This window comes from Morone saxatilis, unplaced genomic scaffold (genome assembly GCF_004916995.1).
Source record: "Morone saxatilis isolate NCDOM2014 unplaced genomic scaffold, NCSU_SB_2.0 Contig20, whole genome shotgun sequence".
NCBI classification, from domain to species: domain Eukaryota; kingdom Metazoa; phylum Chordata; class Actinopteri; family Moronidae; genus Morone; species Morone saxatilis.
The window spans coordinates 10,855,633-10,869,181 of NW_023339763.1; the positions used below are offsets into that span (position 1 = coordinate 10,855,633).

The 13,549-nt window shown below is 38.8% G+C and overlaps 2 protein-coding genes across 2 annotated transcripts in view; both read left to right on the forward strand.

The window, feature by feature from the left end:
* The first annotated feature begins 6,837 nt into the window (after nt 1-6,837).
* LOC118331861 (beta-crystallin A1-like) lies at nt 6,838-9,905 on the forward strand. The gene is made up of 6 exons (XM_035666947.1): nt 6,838-6,850; nt 8,762-8,823; nt 8,932-9,050; nt 9,182-9,323; nt 9,419-9,561; nt 9,758-9,905. The coding sequence occupies exons 2-6, from the start codon at nt 8,785-8,787 to the stop codon at nt 9,903-9,905; spliced, it is 591 nt and encodes a 196-aa protein (XP_035522840.1). The 5' UTR covers nt 6,838-6,850; nt 8,762-8,784.
* Nucleotides 9,906-11,970: 2,065 nt separating this feature from the next.
* The window catches only part of LOC118331624 (Golgi SNAP receptor complex member 1-like), a 20,440-nt gene continuing 18,861 nt past the window's right edge, over nt 11,971-13,549 (forward strand). The window contains exons 1-3 of the mRNA XM_035666684.1: nt 11,971-12,046; nt 12,920-13,037; nt 13,391-13,466. Of these exons, the coding sequence (XP_035522577.1) occupies nt 12,004-12,046; nt 12,920-13,037; nt 13,391-13,466 (237 nt within the window). The 5' untranslated portion in view covers nt 11,971-12,003. The remainder of the gene's footprint in view (nt 12,047-12,919; nt 13,038-13,390; nt 13,467-13,549) is intronic.

A 13,549-nucleotide genomic window follows, 5' to 3' on the forward strand; every position in this document is an offset into this window, starting at 1 on the left:
TGGACTTTTGATTTGTTTTAAATTATAGGCTCAGTTGGCGGTGTTTCCTGTACAAACTGTAGACAATATGTTGGGGAAACAGTGTGGCATAAATCTCTGGCAACAGGGCTGTGATTTTTTGGAAATTTGTGAAGCCAGATAGAGACACACTAAACACCCAGAGGTTCTTTTCTCTCTATGCGCTGCTGAAGTTAAAAAAAAAAAAAAAACAGAGAGGGAGAAATGGCCTTAGGCAAGACGTGCATTTTTCCTTTTTTAGTTTCTCTCTGTGTTAACACTTAATACATATTACTGTAACCATTTGGAATCCTTGTAAATCCAACGTTAAACAGCACTGGATGATTTTTTTAACAATGTATGGGCATAAACTAAACACAAGGCAGTTGGCTTGTTGGAGATACAAGGTGTAAACCCAAGGACGACAATATGAACACAAAATAATGTGGTAAATGTCTTATTTTTCAAACCCCTAATTATATGCAGCACTTTAAGAAGATATTAAGTTGTATTTATGGATAATTAGTTCTCTGGCTTAATTGTAGACCCCTGGCTATGGAACAATTTGACAGTATACCCAAAACTAACTGTAGCCTTGAGCTAACTTTTTTAAACAACACTTTTAAAGACTGGCTTTAAAAGTACTATTGAGATGTTTAATGTTTTTTTCATTTGCTTTTGGAAGAGAAGAGAAGAAGTTGAAGTAGAGATTTTAGCAGAGATTTGTTTTCACAGGTTTGAGCACATGCAATGCAGACAAACAGATCTTATTCTAAAGAGGAATTACAATTCTTTTGCCTGAGGGAGTGTATGTTACCAACAAAAACTCATTCCCACGCACATAAAAGCAGGGTAAAACACAGGAAACACACAGGAAGTAAGAGGTACACAGAATCACACACATCTATACATGGCAGAACTAGTGCAGTGCTTTGAGGAGTTGAGCACCTTGCTCAAGGGCACTTTGCAGTGGGTGGCATTTGATTTGTTCAATAACAGGGTAAGAATCCTGCTGATTCCCTGGTGTCCTCAAGCAACACCCTGCTGCGCAATTCCCTTATATTTAAACCAGGAACCCCACCCACCCCCACAGTGTCTGTCAAGCTGTCTGTTTTTACCGGAGCGGAATTGTCTACGGAGGCCTGTGCGTGTTTGGGTGTGTGGGTTAGTTTACAGGTATGACACAGAAGTAATCAATGCACATATCAAACCTAACATTTGGGAAATCCACATGAAATCACAACAGAGAAATTGTGACCTATTTACACCTATTTACTTAAAAATAATAATACATAAACAATCTATATGTCTATTGACACCTTCTCTTTACAACAATGACCAATTCCTAAGTGAAGCTTTTAAGAAAAAGGAAATGGAGAATTATTACAAGGACAAAGCTTTATATTGATGTGAGTTTTATTCAGCGCACAAATAAAGAAATTAGGGCAAGCATTATAAAACTTCCATTTATCATAAGCCTTAAATGGCATTCAGAAGATCACAAAGCCAAGGTCAAAAATGAATGTGGACATTTTACATCAAACTATATCCTTCAAAATCTTGAAAAAGGTTCTAAAATTAACATTTTATTTGGTGTTTTTTTTGTGATGACACTGAGTTGAAAGTGTATTTATCAAGACTGGAGCCTAAGAGCAATGTATTTCCTGTGCTTTGAACTTTCAGAAAAACTGTCAGAAAATTCAACAGATGAACACCTAAGTATTTCCAACAGGGTTTTGTGATTTGCAGTATGCTAATTATCACAGGATATTATTATATATGTCTCTTTCTCAATGACATATAGTTACAGTTTGGGTACAAATCACATTCCCATTAAATTAAATGAATGCCACTTCAGTATCTTTCAGTATCCTGACTTGCAATTTGAACCAATTATTACGATTATATTGCAAAAATAGCTTGCATTAAAAATGCTAATTGCTTTGCAATTTTTGAGAAAAGTCAAAATAATTTTAGGTCACAATAGGTACAAAAAAGCTCCACAAAATCCCAGAGGGACCAATTTGTCTGAGCTGTGGTAAGGAACAGGAGCAGGGCGGCGGGATATTGTGAGTAGGCAGCTGGCATCGAGCCACATCTCACTGGGTTGTAGACCAGTGTTTTTCTAACTGTGAATCTGGCCCTAACATGGGTCACTGGTTGCTTCAAGTGAGCCCTCACAAGATGATGTTTTATTGAATGGGGATCTCAGGTTGAAACAATGAGGTTGCGAAAGGGGGTCCCATGTGATAAAAGCACTGATTTGCTCCTAGATGGCAAGATAAGGGAGTGCATTTAGTCACTGGACCATAAAGAGAGCAGCTCTGTTTCTAGTGAGGAATTGACTTATATGAAGCCTTGCTGTTGAGAAAGACATTTTGTCCAGTCACCACAACAGAAAACTGAACTTGAACTAAAAGTCAGTTTTGCTCTTTACCTGCAGAACATCTAGGTGCCTGGGTACATGGCAAACACTCCAAAATCTTAAAATTGTGGAATTTCATCTAATCATGACCTGGAGGCATACAAGTTCAAATGTGGCGACAAAGGTTTAACTGCACTTTCTGCCTAGCAGCAGCAGCAGCATCCGCAAGGGTTTGTGGGTATCCAGACTGCTGGCTGTTAGCCAAAATGTGAGTCCTTCAGACTAAAGTACTCGCTGTCTCTGCCTCTCACACCTACCACTTTCTGAACCTCATATTCTTTAGTCACAAACAGCTAGATTACATAACATACACCTGTCAGTCAGCAGTGTCTGATTTCAGCAGCACACAGCAACAGTTTTTTTCAAAGGTAGAAGAAAAGATAAAAGGAAGGAAGAAGAAAAACAACTTGTTTTCAAAGGACATGATAAATGGTTTAAAGATTTGAATGCACCAGTGGACATTCGTGTATCCTTCACATAACAATTTCATACAATGAATGAAGACATGAAGACAACTAAGAGCCAAAGTACAAAAATATGCTACAAAAATAAAATAAAAAATGTTAACATGCAGCTGTACTAGACCCATTTTAGAAATGTTAAAGAAAGAATGTCTGTACGTAAAGAAATACTGCATATTGCTCAAAACACACAGTATTTTATTATTGTGTCCTGGGGACCTTGGGATTTAAGTTGACCATGTAATACCAATGTCCCTGGTTCAAGTGCAGCCAGGGACCTTTGTTGCATGTCATGCCCTCTCTTTCTCCCATCATTTCTTATCAGCTCTCTACTGTATGCTATCTAATAACGCCAAGAAAAGGTGGCCAAATGGCATCTAAAACTCTCTCTCTCTCTCTCTCTCTCTCTCTCTCTCTCTCTCTCAAAAAGAACAAAGAATCTGTGTCTCTTAAACTCAAACACACATAGTGCATGTAGACAAATCCCTGGTGCACACGGCAATGGTAGAAAACTAAAATGAAAACTGGCCCAAAGCCTGACATTGGCTCTTTTCCATCAGTAATGTGGGACACTTGGAACAAAAACAAAACAAAAAAAAAAGGCTAAAAGTTGTGAATGTGAGTTATGGATATGTGCCAAACACAGGGGCTCTTGGCAAATCTGTTTATCCATTTGGAAAAAACAAAAACAAAGCAAAACAAAAACAAAGATAGATTGTGATTAAATAATCTGGTTTATGGAGATGCATGGTTGTTCAAAGAAAACTGCCTAATCCATCATCACTTCTTAGTTTATACTATAGCAATGAAAAACTGGCAAAGGGCTGCAAAAGAGAAAATTGTTTTAATCGTTTTAAACAAAAAGAGAAAATCTGTCTACTCTATTCAATTCTGTCAATACCTCTCAAAATTCAGTGTTTGTACCGACAACAGCACTACGCGAAAATAAGCAGTCCCCTCATTCATTTAACTGAATGAATGCATTGAGACTGTGTGAGGGATCCAGTAAAAAGCAGCAACAACAACAACAACAAAAAAAAACTGCAGGATTGCTGGTAAAAACCTGGCTCAACGTTTGCAACACTATCCGGCAAATAAATACATGTTCTGTGTAGTTTCACCTCAGCATCATTAAGACAAAAGATAAATTGACTGTTTGCTGAGAACAAAGGACTGGAGCACACTGATTAATTCACAGCCTTTAATTGTGCAAACAGACTAACGTTTTCATCAGAGTCAAAATAGAGAAAGACACGAGGCAAACAACAGATATAGTCAATTGGATAATTGGTTGAACAGGATTTCAAATCAACTGGATAACTGATCCAAGGGTATGAGTTGCCAATCAATGTCAAAGGCCTACAGTCCATGCACTTATAAACATCAGAAACAAAAGAACACCAATATATCTAAAAGTTAGAAAGATAGAAATGCAGGAAGTACAAGTACTGCATCTATCAAGTGCAATAAATTAGTTAATTAGGAAACACAAGAAATTCATTTAGGTCAAAAGGATTAAGAGTAAATCCAATGTGCCTCTCTGCAGAACAGTGAAATGTTAATGTCTCCACCTCTAGAGGAGGGTGATTTTTATCCAATGATTGTTCACCTGTTGACTATATATGTGCTTGCCTCATGTGTTCTTACATTCTGACTCTGGTGAAGACAGCAGAGTGGAAACATTTGTTTATTGGCTGCAGATCAATCCGTGTGCTCCATGTCCCTTTATTCCCTTTGGAAGTTCACTGTGACTTTATTGCCCTTAATAATCAATAATAAAAATCACATTAGAGATATCACAACATTCCTACCATACACTTGTTTGTTTTGTCTCTTATATGCCAATTTGCCTGATTCTGTTCAGTGCTGGAGTACATTTACACCTTTATAGTTCCTATCCACTACATTTTGGAGGCAAATATTACTTATTATTACTAAGCTTTTTACTACTCAGATACAGATTTGACATTAAAAAAACACGATCAGTTGATAAAATCATGTCTTGCTATAGATTAAACCAACTGTATGAAGTCGTTAAACATCCATTTTAATCAACTTCAACAATCAGTGCTGGAAAGTAACTTTTTCTGTACCAGCAGTTTAGTCAAGTTTATCCATTTTGCGCAACTTTACAGTTCAGATCCACATTTCAAAGAAAAATATTGCACTTGTTACTTCACCAAATGTATTTGACATAACTGCAACATAGTTGCCTTGAAGAAAAAGGAAAGAAAACCACTGCATATACACTGAATGTCGTCCCTACAAACAGACATCATCAGATCAATGTAACTCAATTAGAGAGGAGAGAGCAGAATGGGAACAACTCTGTGAGGTTTTAATCCTATTTCTGTCTCTCTTTCACTCTCTACTGATGCATGTAACATCTCTGCATGACTCAGTGGAGATCTCAGTCACACATGACTGTCCATCACAGCTCTGCAGTGGCACTCTGTGATGATAATAACAGTGACAAACCAGCTCTAACTGCAGTTAACAGCAGCCACAACAACGAAGCATCAGTGAAGACAAAGGCCTATCGAAAAATACTCAGGTCCATCCAAAGGGATCAAGGAGCTGTCCTTACCAGCTGTTTCACACATGACTCTTCAATAATTGACCCTAGAAAGTTTGAGAAGTCACTAAGAGTGTGCCAGTTCCCTAAATTAATCATCATAATAGACCTGGAAAGTTGTGTGGAGATGTTGCACCCTAGAGGCTGTTTGTGTTTACTGCAATTCTAATACTGACTGTGGTTTGTCCTTTTCTAGGCAGCCGAGTAAAGAAATAAGAGTAATTTTTGTTACTATACCGAAGCTATTTTGAGTGTTCAATTATGAGAAGTGACTGTGGTAGTCTTTGTATTGCACATGCTGAAGAAATTACATGTTCTTCTGGCTTATGAGTGGTACTAAAGTTCAACAGGGAGTAATAAAATTACCTCCAAACTTTCAGATCCCAAGCCTAACATTCAAACGTATCATTTTCAAATCAAAAATCAAGACAGATTTGTAAGTTTTAGCTTATTTATTTATAAGTAATTCGTGTTAAATATGCCAGCGGTTTGTGTGGCTGTGAGAGACGCTGTGTGCGCTGCATGTTGGTGTGTTGAACACGTATAGAAGAAACAGAGGTTTTGTTATGTGTGTGACATCTGTATGTGCACACTGACAGTCGGCTATATGGTCACTGTGGGCTCTTCATATTGGCCTGCTGAGTTTGCTCGTCCCTTTGTCACGTCTGAGCTGCTGCTGCTAGGATCAGCAGAAACACACTGACACACACACACAGCGGATACACACACACACACACACAGACATATATGCCTCCTCTGTCTCACAATCTGATCTGAACAAATTCACTTTTATCAGGAAGGTGCTCATAAAAATACATTTTATTATGATGTTATTTGTAATATGTCCACATGTATCTCTCTCTCTTTCTCTTTGTTGTAGACACAATTAGGGAATGACACACACACACATACACACACAGACAGAGTCTGGGCAATGTGCTGACCTCAGTAAGCCATTCCTAAATGTTTATTGTTCAGTGCAGCTAGAGGAGAGAGGAGGGTGCACACTCAGTTACCAGCTGCTCTCTCTCTGTTTTGTTCACTCTTGCTTACTTTAATGACACAGTGAAGAGCACTGTAAAATACTGTAAAACACACCTTTAGTTCAGATTTTTGAGATAAATTAAAGAAAATAAAAAGAAAGAAAAATGCTTTAAAATGGCAGTCAAAAGTATAAAAAGCAGCTCGACAGTGGTTCCCTCTTCTTTCGTACAATTACCACCTTATTTTCCCTGTGTAACAATAATCTATTCAAGCTGGCAATTGAGGCTCAGTCGGTGCCAAAGCGCTGCCAGTCCTGCCAGTGAGGCCTTTCAACTGGTGCCATTGCCCCCCGCTAACCTTCATTGTTAAATTAATTCACTTGTACAGGTTTTCCAAAAATAGCAACAGGTACTTTCATTCACAACATTTTAAATCAAAAAGTGAAAACAGGAAACACAGCGTCATATTTTAACTCTGCTGGTGTTTACAGAGAGGGTGAGTCAGGCTAGTTTTAGGTGAAAGATTCTGTATACATACCAGACTCACGATGGACTGCAGCTGCCATTTGAATATTGATTAAACTCCTTTTACTCTATTTACAACAATCTCATTCTTCTACACCCTCCATGGATTGCTGTATTTTTTTAAGATCAATACAACAGCCTGATTAGATTCCCAACACAACAGCCGTCTTCCTATTTCAAGTTCAGTGTGTTTATGTCATTGATCCAGTTTGCACAGCCGTCATGAAAGTTGGTATTCAAGTTTCAGGAAATTAGATTACTGTTGAAATGCATTTTCAAAATGAACCAACAAAGGGTGGAGACCAACAATTGATCTGAAACAAACAAAATAATGATGTCTGATACGCATACTGCACATTAATGAGCAGGGACACTGGGCGTCAATCAGAGTTGGGGGCGCTGAGTCCAACACAGTCTTTACAACAACATCATACAATTAACACAGATTAAAAAAAAACTAAATAAAACCTCTAGCCAGTGTACTACACAATTAATTACAGACAGAATTTTTTTCAGCACGCCCACTTCCTGCGTCTGTATTAATCAGTGTCAAGCATGTGACTGGTTGAATAATTATAATTAACTAATAACTACTAATAAGATATGACTTTTATTAACTCATTCATCCTTGATTAATATTGTGTATATTCTTTTATTTGTTGAGTTTTTGTAACAAAAATCAGGGATGTCTCCAAGGCTACCTGAAAACCTCTTTAAGATAACATTAACATGACGATAAAAGACACAAAGTTTACTTGTGTATCTTTTTATTTGATAAATCTCACGATATTTATGCTTTGAGTATGATTACACGAAATTGAATCCGATAATTTATGATAATGGCTTTATTAAGTGCACACAAAAAAAGCACCATAGCATTAAAAAACACAAATAATATAAACAAAAATACATTAAGAAAAACACAATCAATACAAAGCAATAAATATGACACTTCATAACATAATAACAGTAATAAGCTAATTGCTCACATACTAAATGAATAAAAACAGCAACATAAAATGTTTCACCACTGAACTGCACTTTTATATAGACCTATTTGATAATAGATACTGGTGGGGAAAGCTACCCTGTTTTTTTCCCCAACATATAGATTTACCACAGAAGCATAGGTAATGCATTATAGCAGTGTGCCCTCTTTGTGTTTGCATGAATCACTGTGTGTATGTGTGTTAACCCCTCTGTGGCTCACACAACAAAACAATGGAGACCAAAGCAAAGTGCTGACATGAGTCCAGGCGTGCCTGCCCCCCGGCCTCTGGCACCCTAGGGTGTATATATACCCCCATACACACCATCTCTGCAGACCGTTCAGTGGAACACTGCGACACACAGCTCACCAGTGTTTTAGGTAGGTCAAACTAGTTGAAAATACAGTACAGTTTCCCAACCTATGGACATGATGTAGTAAGGGTCTCTAATGCAATATATTAACTAACAAGAGCAAGTCTACATTGGTCAGAGTGAAGACAAAGTCGCTTGTTTGTTACCTTTACTGTAAATAAGAGAGTCAGTTTGTAGCAGATAGTTAAAACAAATCAAGAAAAGGAAATAGGAAGGTTGTAGGCATATACTGTAGTCTCCTGGGAGTCCTGGGAGTTAACTGTGTGATATAGTGAACAGTGAAGTACAAACCTTAGAGAAAACTAAAATGCCGCCCAGAGTAGTTGACAGAATGAAGAATAGGTGGTTAATTAGATGGTGTCAGACTATTATACATGTTTGTTTTTTAACAATTTCTTACAACCCTGCCCTGACTGTGTTGATTTCCCCACAGGTACTGCTGAAACAGACGACAAAATGGCCCAGATTAACCCTATGCCCATGGGACCTTGGAAGGTAAGCATATGGCGTACATGCTTAGACTACATTTCCTATCGGCACAGAGAGCAGCAAGATACTCAGCTGTATTAGACCCGTCTTCATTCATCCTTCTGTGTTTTGCAGATCACTGTGTACGATCAGGAGTACTTCCAGGGCAGGCGTATGGAGTTCACCGCCTGTTGCCAGAACATCATGGAGTGCGGTATGGAGAACATCCGTTCCCTGAAGGTCGAGTGTGGCGCGTACGTATCCCCTTTTCCTCACTTTTGTAAATGCTAGGGCTGATTTAAAAACTTAAATGGAACAACTTTAGACTGGCTGATTTTGTATTTCCTTGTTTTCTGACTTTATTATTTTTATGCTCTGCTTACAGCTGGGTGGGCTACGAGCACTCCAGCTTCTGCGGCCAGCAGTTTGTCCTGGAGAAGGGAGACTACCCCCGCTTTGAGGCCTACAGTGGCAGCAACTCTTACCGCATTGAGAGGATGATCTCCTTCAGGCCCATCTGCTGTGCTGTAGGTTCAATATACAACAGTAACAGCGCTTTATTCACTTTAGGCTGAACTGTACCTCAAGTTGTGCTAAACCTTCTTTCTCCTCCTTTGAACAGAACCACAAGGAGTCCCGCATGACCATCTACGAGATGGAGAACATGATGGGTCGTCAGTTCGAGCTGTGTGACGATTACCCCTCTCTGCAGGCCATGGGCTGGTTTAACAACGAGGTTGGATCCATGCACATCCAGTGTGGAGCGTAAGTCCGTCACCATGACGTTTGATGCACAACAAAGCTTTACACACCTTCAGCTAGTCCTGAGCAACAGCTTCAGACACACACTGGTTGGAAATGCTGCACCTTCAGCTACATACATCATTATTTGAATCCATGTTTGCTTGATTGGTTTAAGTGTATGCTATGATTAACAGCATGTTCTTGTTTATTCTTGCAGCTTTGTGTGCTACCAGTACCCTGGCTACCGTGGTCACCAGTACATCATGGAGTGTGACTGTCGCGGTGGAGAGTACAAGTGTTACCGTGAGTTTGGCTCCCACTCCCAGACTCCCCAGATTCAATCCATCAGGAGGATCCAGCACTAAGAGGGGAGCGCTTCCTTTACACTTCCTTATCTCCTCCTCCTCCTCCTCCACATCCTCCTCCTCCTCTCCCTCCTCCTGCACTTCCATCCCTCCTTCTCTTCCTCCTCTACCCCAACCTCCATCTCCCCGGCTCCATTGGTCCGGCTAGTCTAAGCAGGATCCTGGGCTGGAGTTCAGGTGCTTACTGGTGTCAGTTGTTCACAGCACTTTTTTTTAACGAAACATCACAAAAGAAAGGAAAGATGTAAGAAAGACAGAAAATAGGAATGACAGAATTGAGAGAAAAAGCTGAATCAGTTTGAAAGAGAGGCCTCATCTGCCCGAGGTTGGTTGCAGAACGGTGAAAACATCTCAAAGTTTTTGCTCTTTTTCATCTCCACTATTGATGGCATCATCATCATCATCATCATCAACATCATCATCATCGTCATTGTCTTCTACATCAACACGATCACCGGTCCTGCTGTTACTGTGATATCCATGACTACCTATGTTCAAGACGATGAATAAAGAGAATGAGCAAAGAAACAGAGAGATTCACAATACATGTACCTCAATCACATCTGTGTCTTGTCTTTCTCTACTGACAGCACTGGTGAGCAGCAAATGGCTCAAATTATAATAATCAACCTACAAAACATGAACTTATTTGGTGACTCCCTTGGGCAAAAAGTCAAAGTATGGATGAGAATTAACCTCTTCCAACCCGACTGACCTGTCGTAGGGTTGTCCATATCCATGAAACTTAATTTTAAGTTTCCAAAAATACCAAATATGTAAGGCTGAATTTTGGGGAAATGTATATAAAATGGTGCACAACAAGAAACAAACATTGTGTCAAAGGATTAAATATTTCAGTACAATTCATATTGCTTCAACAAAGAGCTGAGATGAGTCGATACTGACTGTATAAGATACCGTCAAACAATGTGGAATTAAATGCTTTTAACAACCTTAAGGCCAGTTAAGGTGAAATTAAAGGTAAAAATAAGACATTATGGGGTTAAATTTCCACACAAACTGCATTTGGATGGGTTTCACCTGCCTTGTTACACTCTATGTGTGCTGAATACTAAACCACGTAAAATGATTTTAAACACCTGTTATACTAAGATGGACGGACAAACAAACAAACATTAGAAAGAAACTCCTCCTCTCCTGTTTTGAGCCATGTTTGTGACAATATAAGAAATGTATACAAGTCTCAGTCTGCCTCAAAATCATCCCTAATAGTGGAGAAAACCCTGGAAAAAGAGGTTTTGCTGTCTACAAAACGACTGAGCAGGCACGGTGTGTAACATGCTGACACAGGCTAGAATCAGACTGATGTTGCAAAATAATATATCATACTCCAGAGGCAACATTTCCATATGTTCCACCTGCATATATAAGCAGAAATGTTGTTTCATTTTCTTGTTATTTTCCAAAACTAATTTAGCTGAAAAGTAATGATGGCTGAATACTGTGAAAGCTTTTTAAAAGTAGGAAAATGTTCTTTTTACTCCACTTAAATGATCTAAGAGCTATAGTTAATTTACAGATTTCCATTTCACATAAAAATGTAATGAACAGTAATATAATATTGACTATAAAAGTAAGGTAGTTAAATTAGCTCCAACTCAGCCATCTACCAAATGAAAATACTGCTGATACACTAATGCACAATAAACCAGTAAGAGCATAATAACAGCTATAAAGTGCTTTTACTTTAGATATCTAAAGATGATTTACTGAGAACACTTCTGTTCTTGTACTGTGTCTGTGAAATCTGAATGCAGAACATGTAATGAGGTCTTTTATATTGATATTTCTGCAACAAAGACAGGACATCATCATGGAGCTACATCATGGAAAGCACTTCAAGACCGTTTCTCCAGCCGTGAGTGTATTTCAATCATTAAGCAATAAGCGTATTAGCCCTCCGATATCGCGTTTCACGTTTTAACCCTCGGGACAATAATGTGAAGAGCATGCTCGCAGAGAGTTTATTGATTTGCTTCAGTAAGTGGTGCACGTTTGCGGCCGGAAACCACCAGAGGTCGCTGTGGCTCGAAAGAGATTTGCGACAGTCGGGTTCCTCTTTACGGCTGACGATGACATGTCAACAACAAACATGGCAACCAGCAGCAACTACTGGGAAGGTAAATTATGTTACAGCGTTTCATTTAAAAACCACAAGGTCTGCACGGTCATATCTTATTGCCCTGTTACGTGTATCGCAGTACGTTAGGTTCAGACACTTTACATGTTATTTATTTATTTATTTATTTATAATAAGCAGGGCTGGTTGTGTGGCTAACCTGTTAGCTGGTGAGCGTCAAACTTGAAGAGTTAAGTTGTTGTTGTTGTTGTTTATTACCGGTCATACTGCTGCCTTATATCATACCAAAGTGTGTTTAGTTTACCGTGGTTGTTTGTGTCTCTGCTACCTGTTGGAAAAAAAGTGGAGAAAAAAGTAAAACAAAAGCATAATCACTCAAAGTTTCCCCCCTTAATGAGGGTCTGACAGTAAAACAAATGTGAATGTCGGTGTGAATTGTTTTGTTAAAGTTCTTAAATCCTTAGCTCACCCTGATGTTTGCACCTGTTGCCAGTGTTGTTCTCCAATCACATCGATTAGCTCACTAATCAAACAAGGTTTTCACTGCACATGGCTTTTCATGTTGTAATGATTGTGAAGCAATAATCCTCCCACAACGTGCTGATTCAATCCACAGAGATTACACAGAATGTGTACAAGATTGAATGCTATTACTCAGAAGTGAGAGTCCCAAATTGTATCATTTAAATACTCAACATCAGCCCATTTGTCCTTGTTTGCCATATTAAAAGCGGTGCTATGCTTGGCTTGTGTGTCTTATATCCCACTGACAGACTTATGATGTGATGTTTATATGATGCCTGTATTTAATGATTTAGTGTTGCAGATTTTAGTTTTTAGTCTCTGATATTTCATTTTTTGTCAGATATGTAATGTTTGCCTCCATACTAAACATTTCCGTTTCTTCACTCAGATTTGCGTAAACAGGCCAGACAGCTGGAGAATGAGCTGGACCTGAAGCTGGTCTCCTTTAGTAAACTCTGCACCAGCTACAGCAGCAGCAGCAGCCGGGACCAGCGGACAAGAGAGAGGTCAGCAGCTCCTTACCTGACCTCGGATATACATAAATACCTGTAGGACATCTGGCTCAAATGAAGTCTGCTCTGTTTGTTGTTTCAGAAGCTGTGGAAAATCTGTGTTTATTTGTTTTATATTGACATGTATTACTAACTTGGTTTTGTATTTAACAAAGTAACTGAGGGGCAACAGAACAACATGAAGAAAGTGTTTACCATTTTGAGCACTGGCCACTAAAATACATTATTCTTATCCTCTTACACTTTAGAAATTGTTGTAGAAATGTATTTTTTTCTTAAATAAATTGTGCTGAACTAGACTGTGCAACTTGAACTTCAGCATCCTTTCATTTTCTTTCTTATATCAGGTCTGATTCTATTGGCCCATCTCAAGACACTATGCTCGGGGCCCTGACGACTGAGCTGGAGCAGCTATTGGCTAATGTAAGTCAAATATAACGATTGTACTGTTTAATCGCTAACATCCATAGTTGACGAGGGTTTACGGTTCCCTTCAGTAGCAGTGT

Coding starts and splice junctions, on each gene's coding strand:
- LOC118331861 (XM_035666947.1), top strand. CDS start 8,785: ATGGCCCAGATTAACCCTATGCCCATGGGACCTTGGAAG. Junction 9,051..9,181: donor CTGAAGGTCGAGTGTGGCGC/GTACGTATCCCC, acceptor CTCTGCTTACAG/CTGGGTGGGCTACGAGCACT. Junction 9,324..9,418: donor TCAGGCCCATCTGCTGTGCT/GTAGGTTCAATA, acceptor TCCTTTGAACAG/AACCACAAGGAGTCCCGCAT.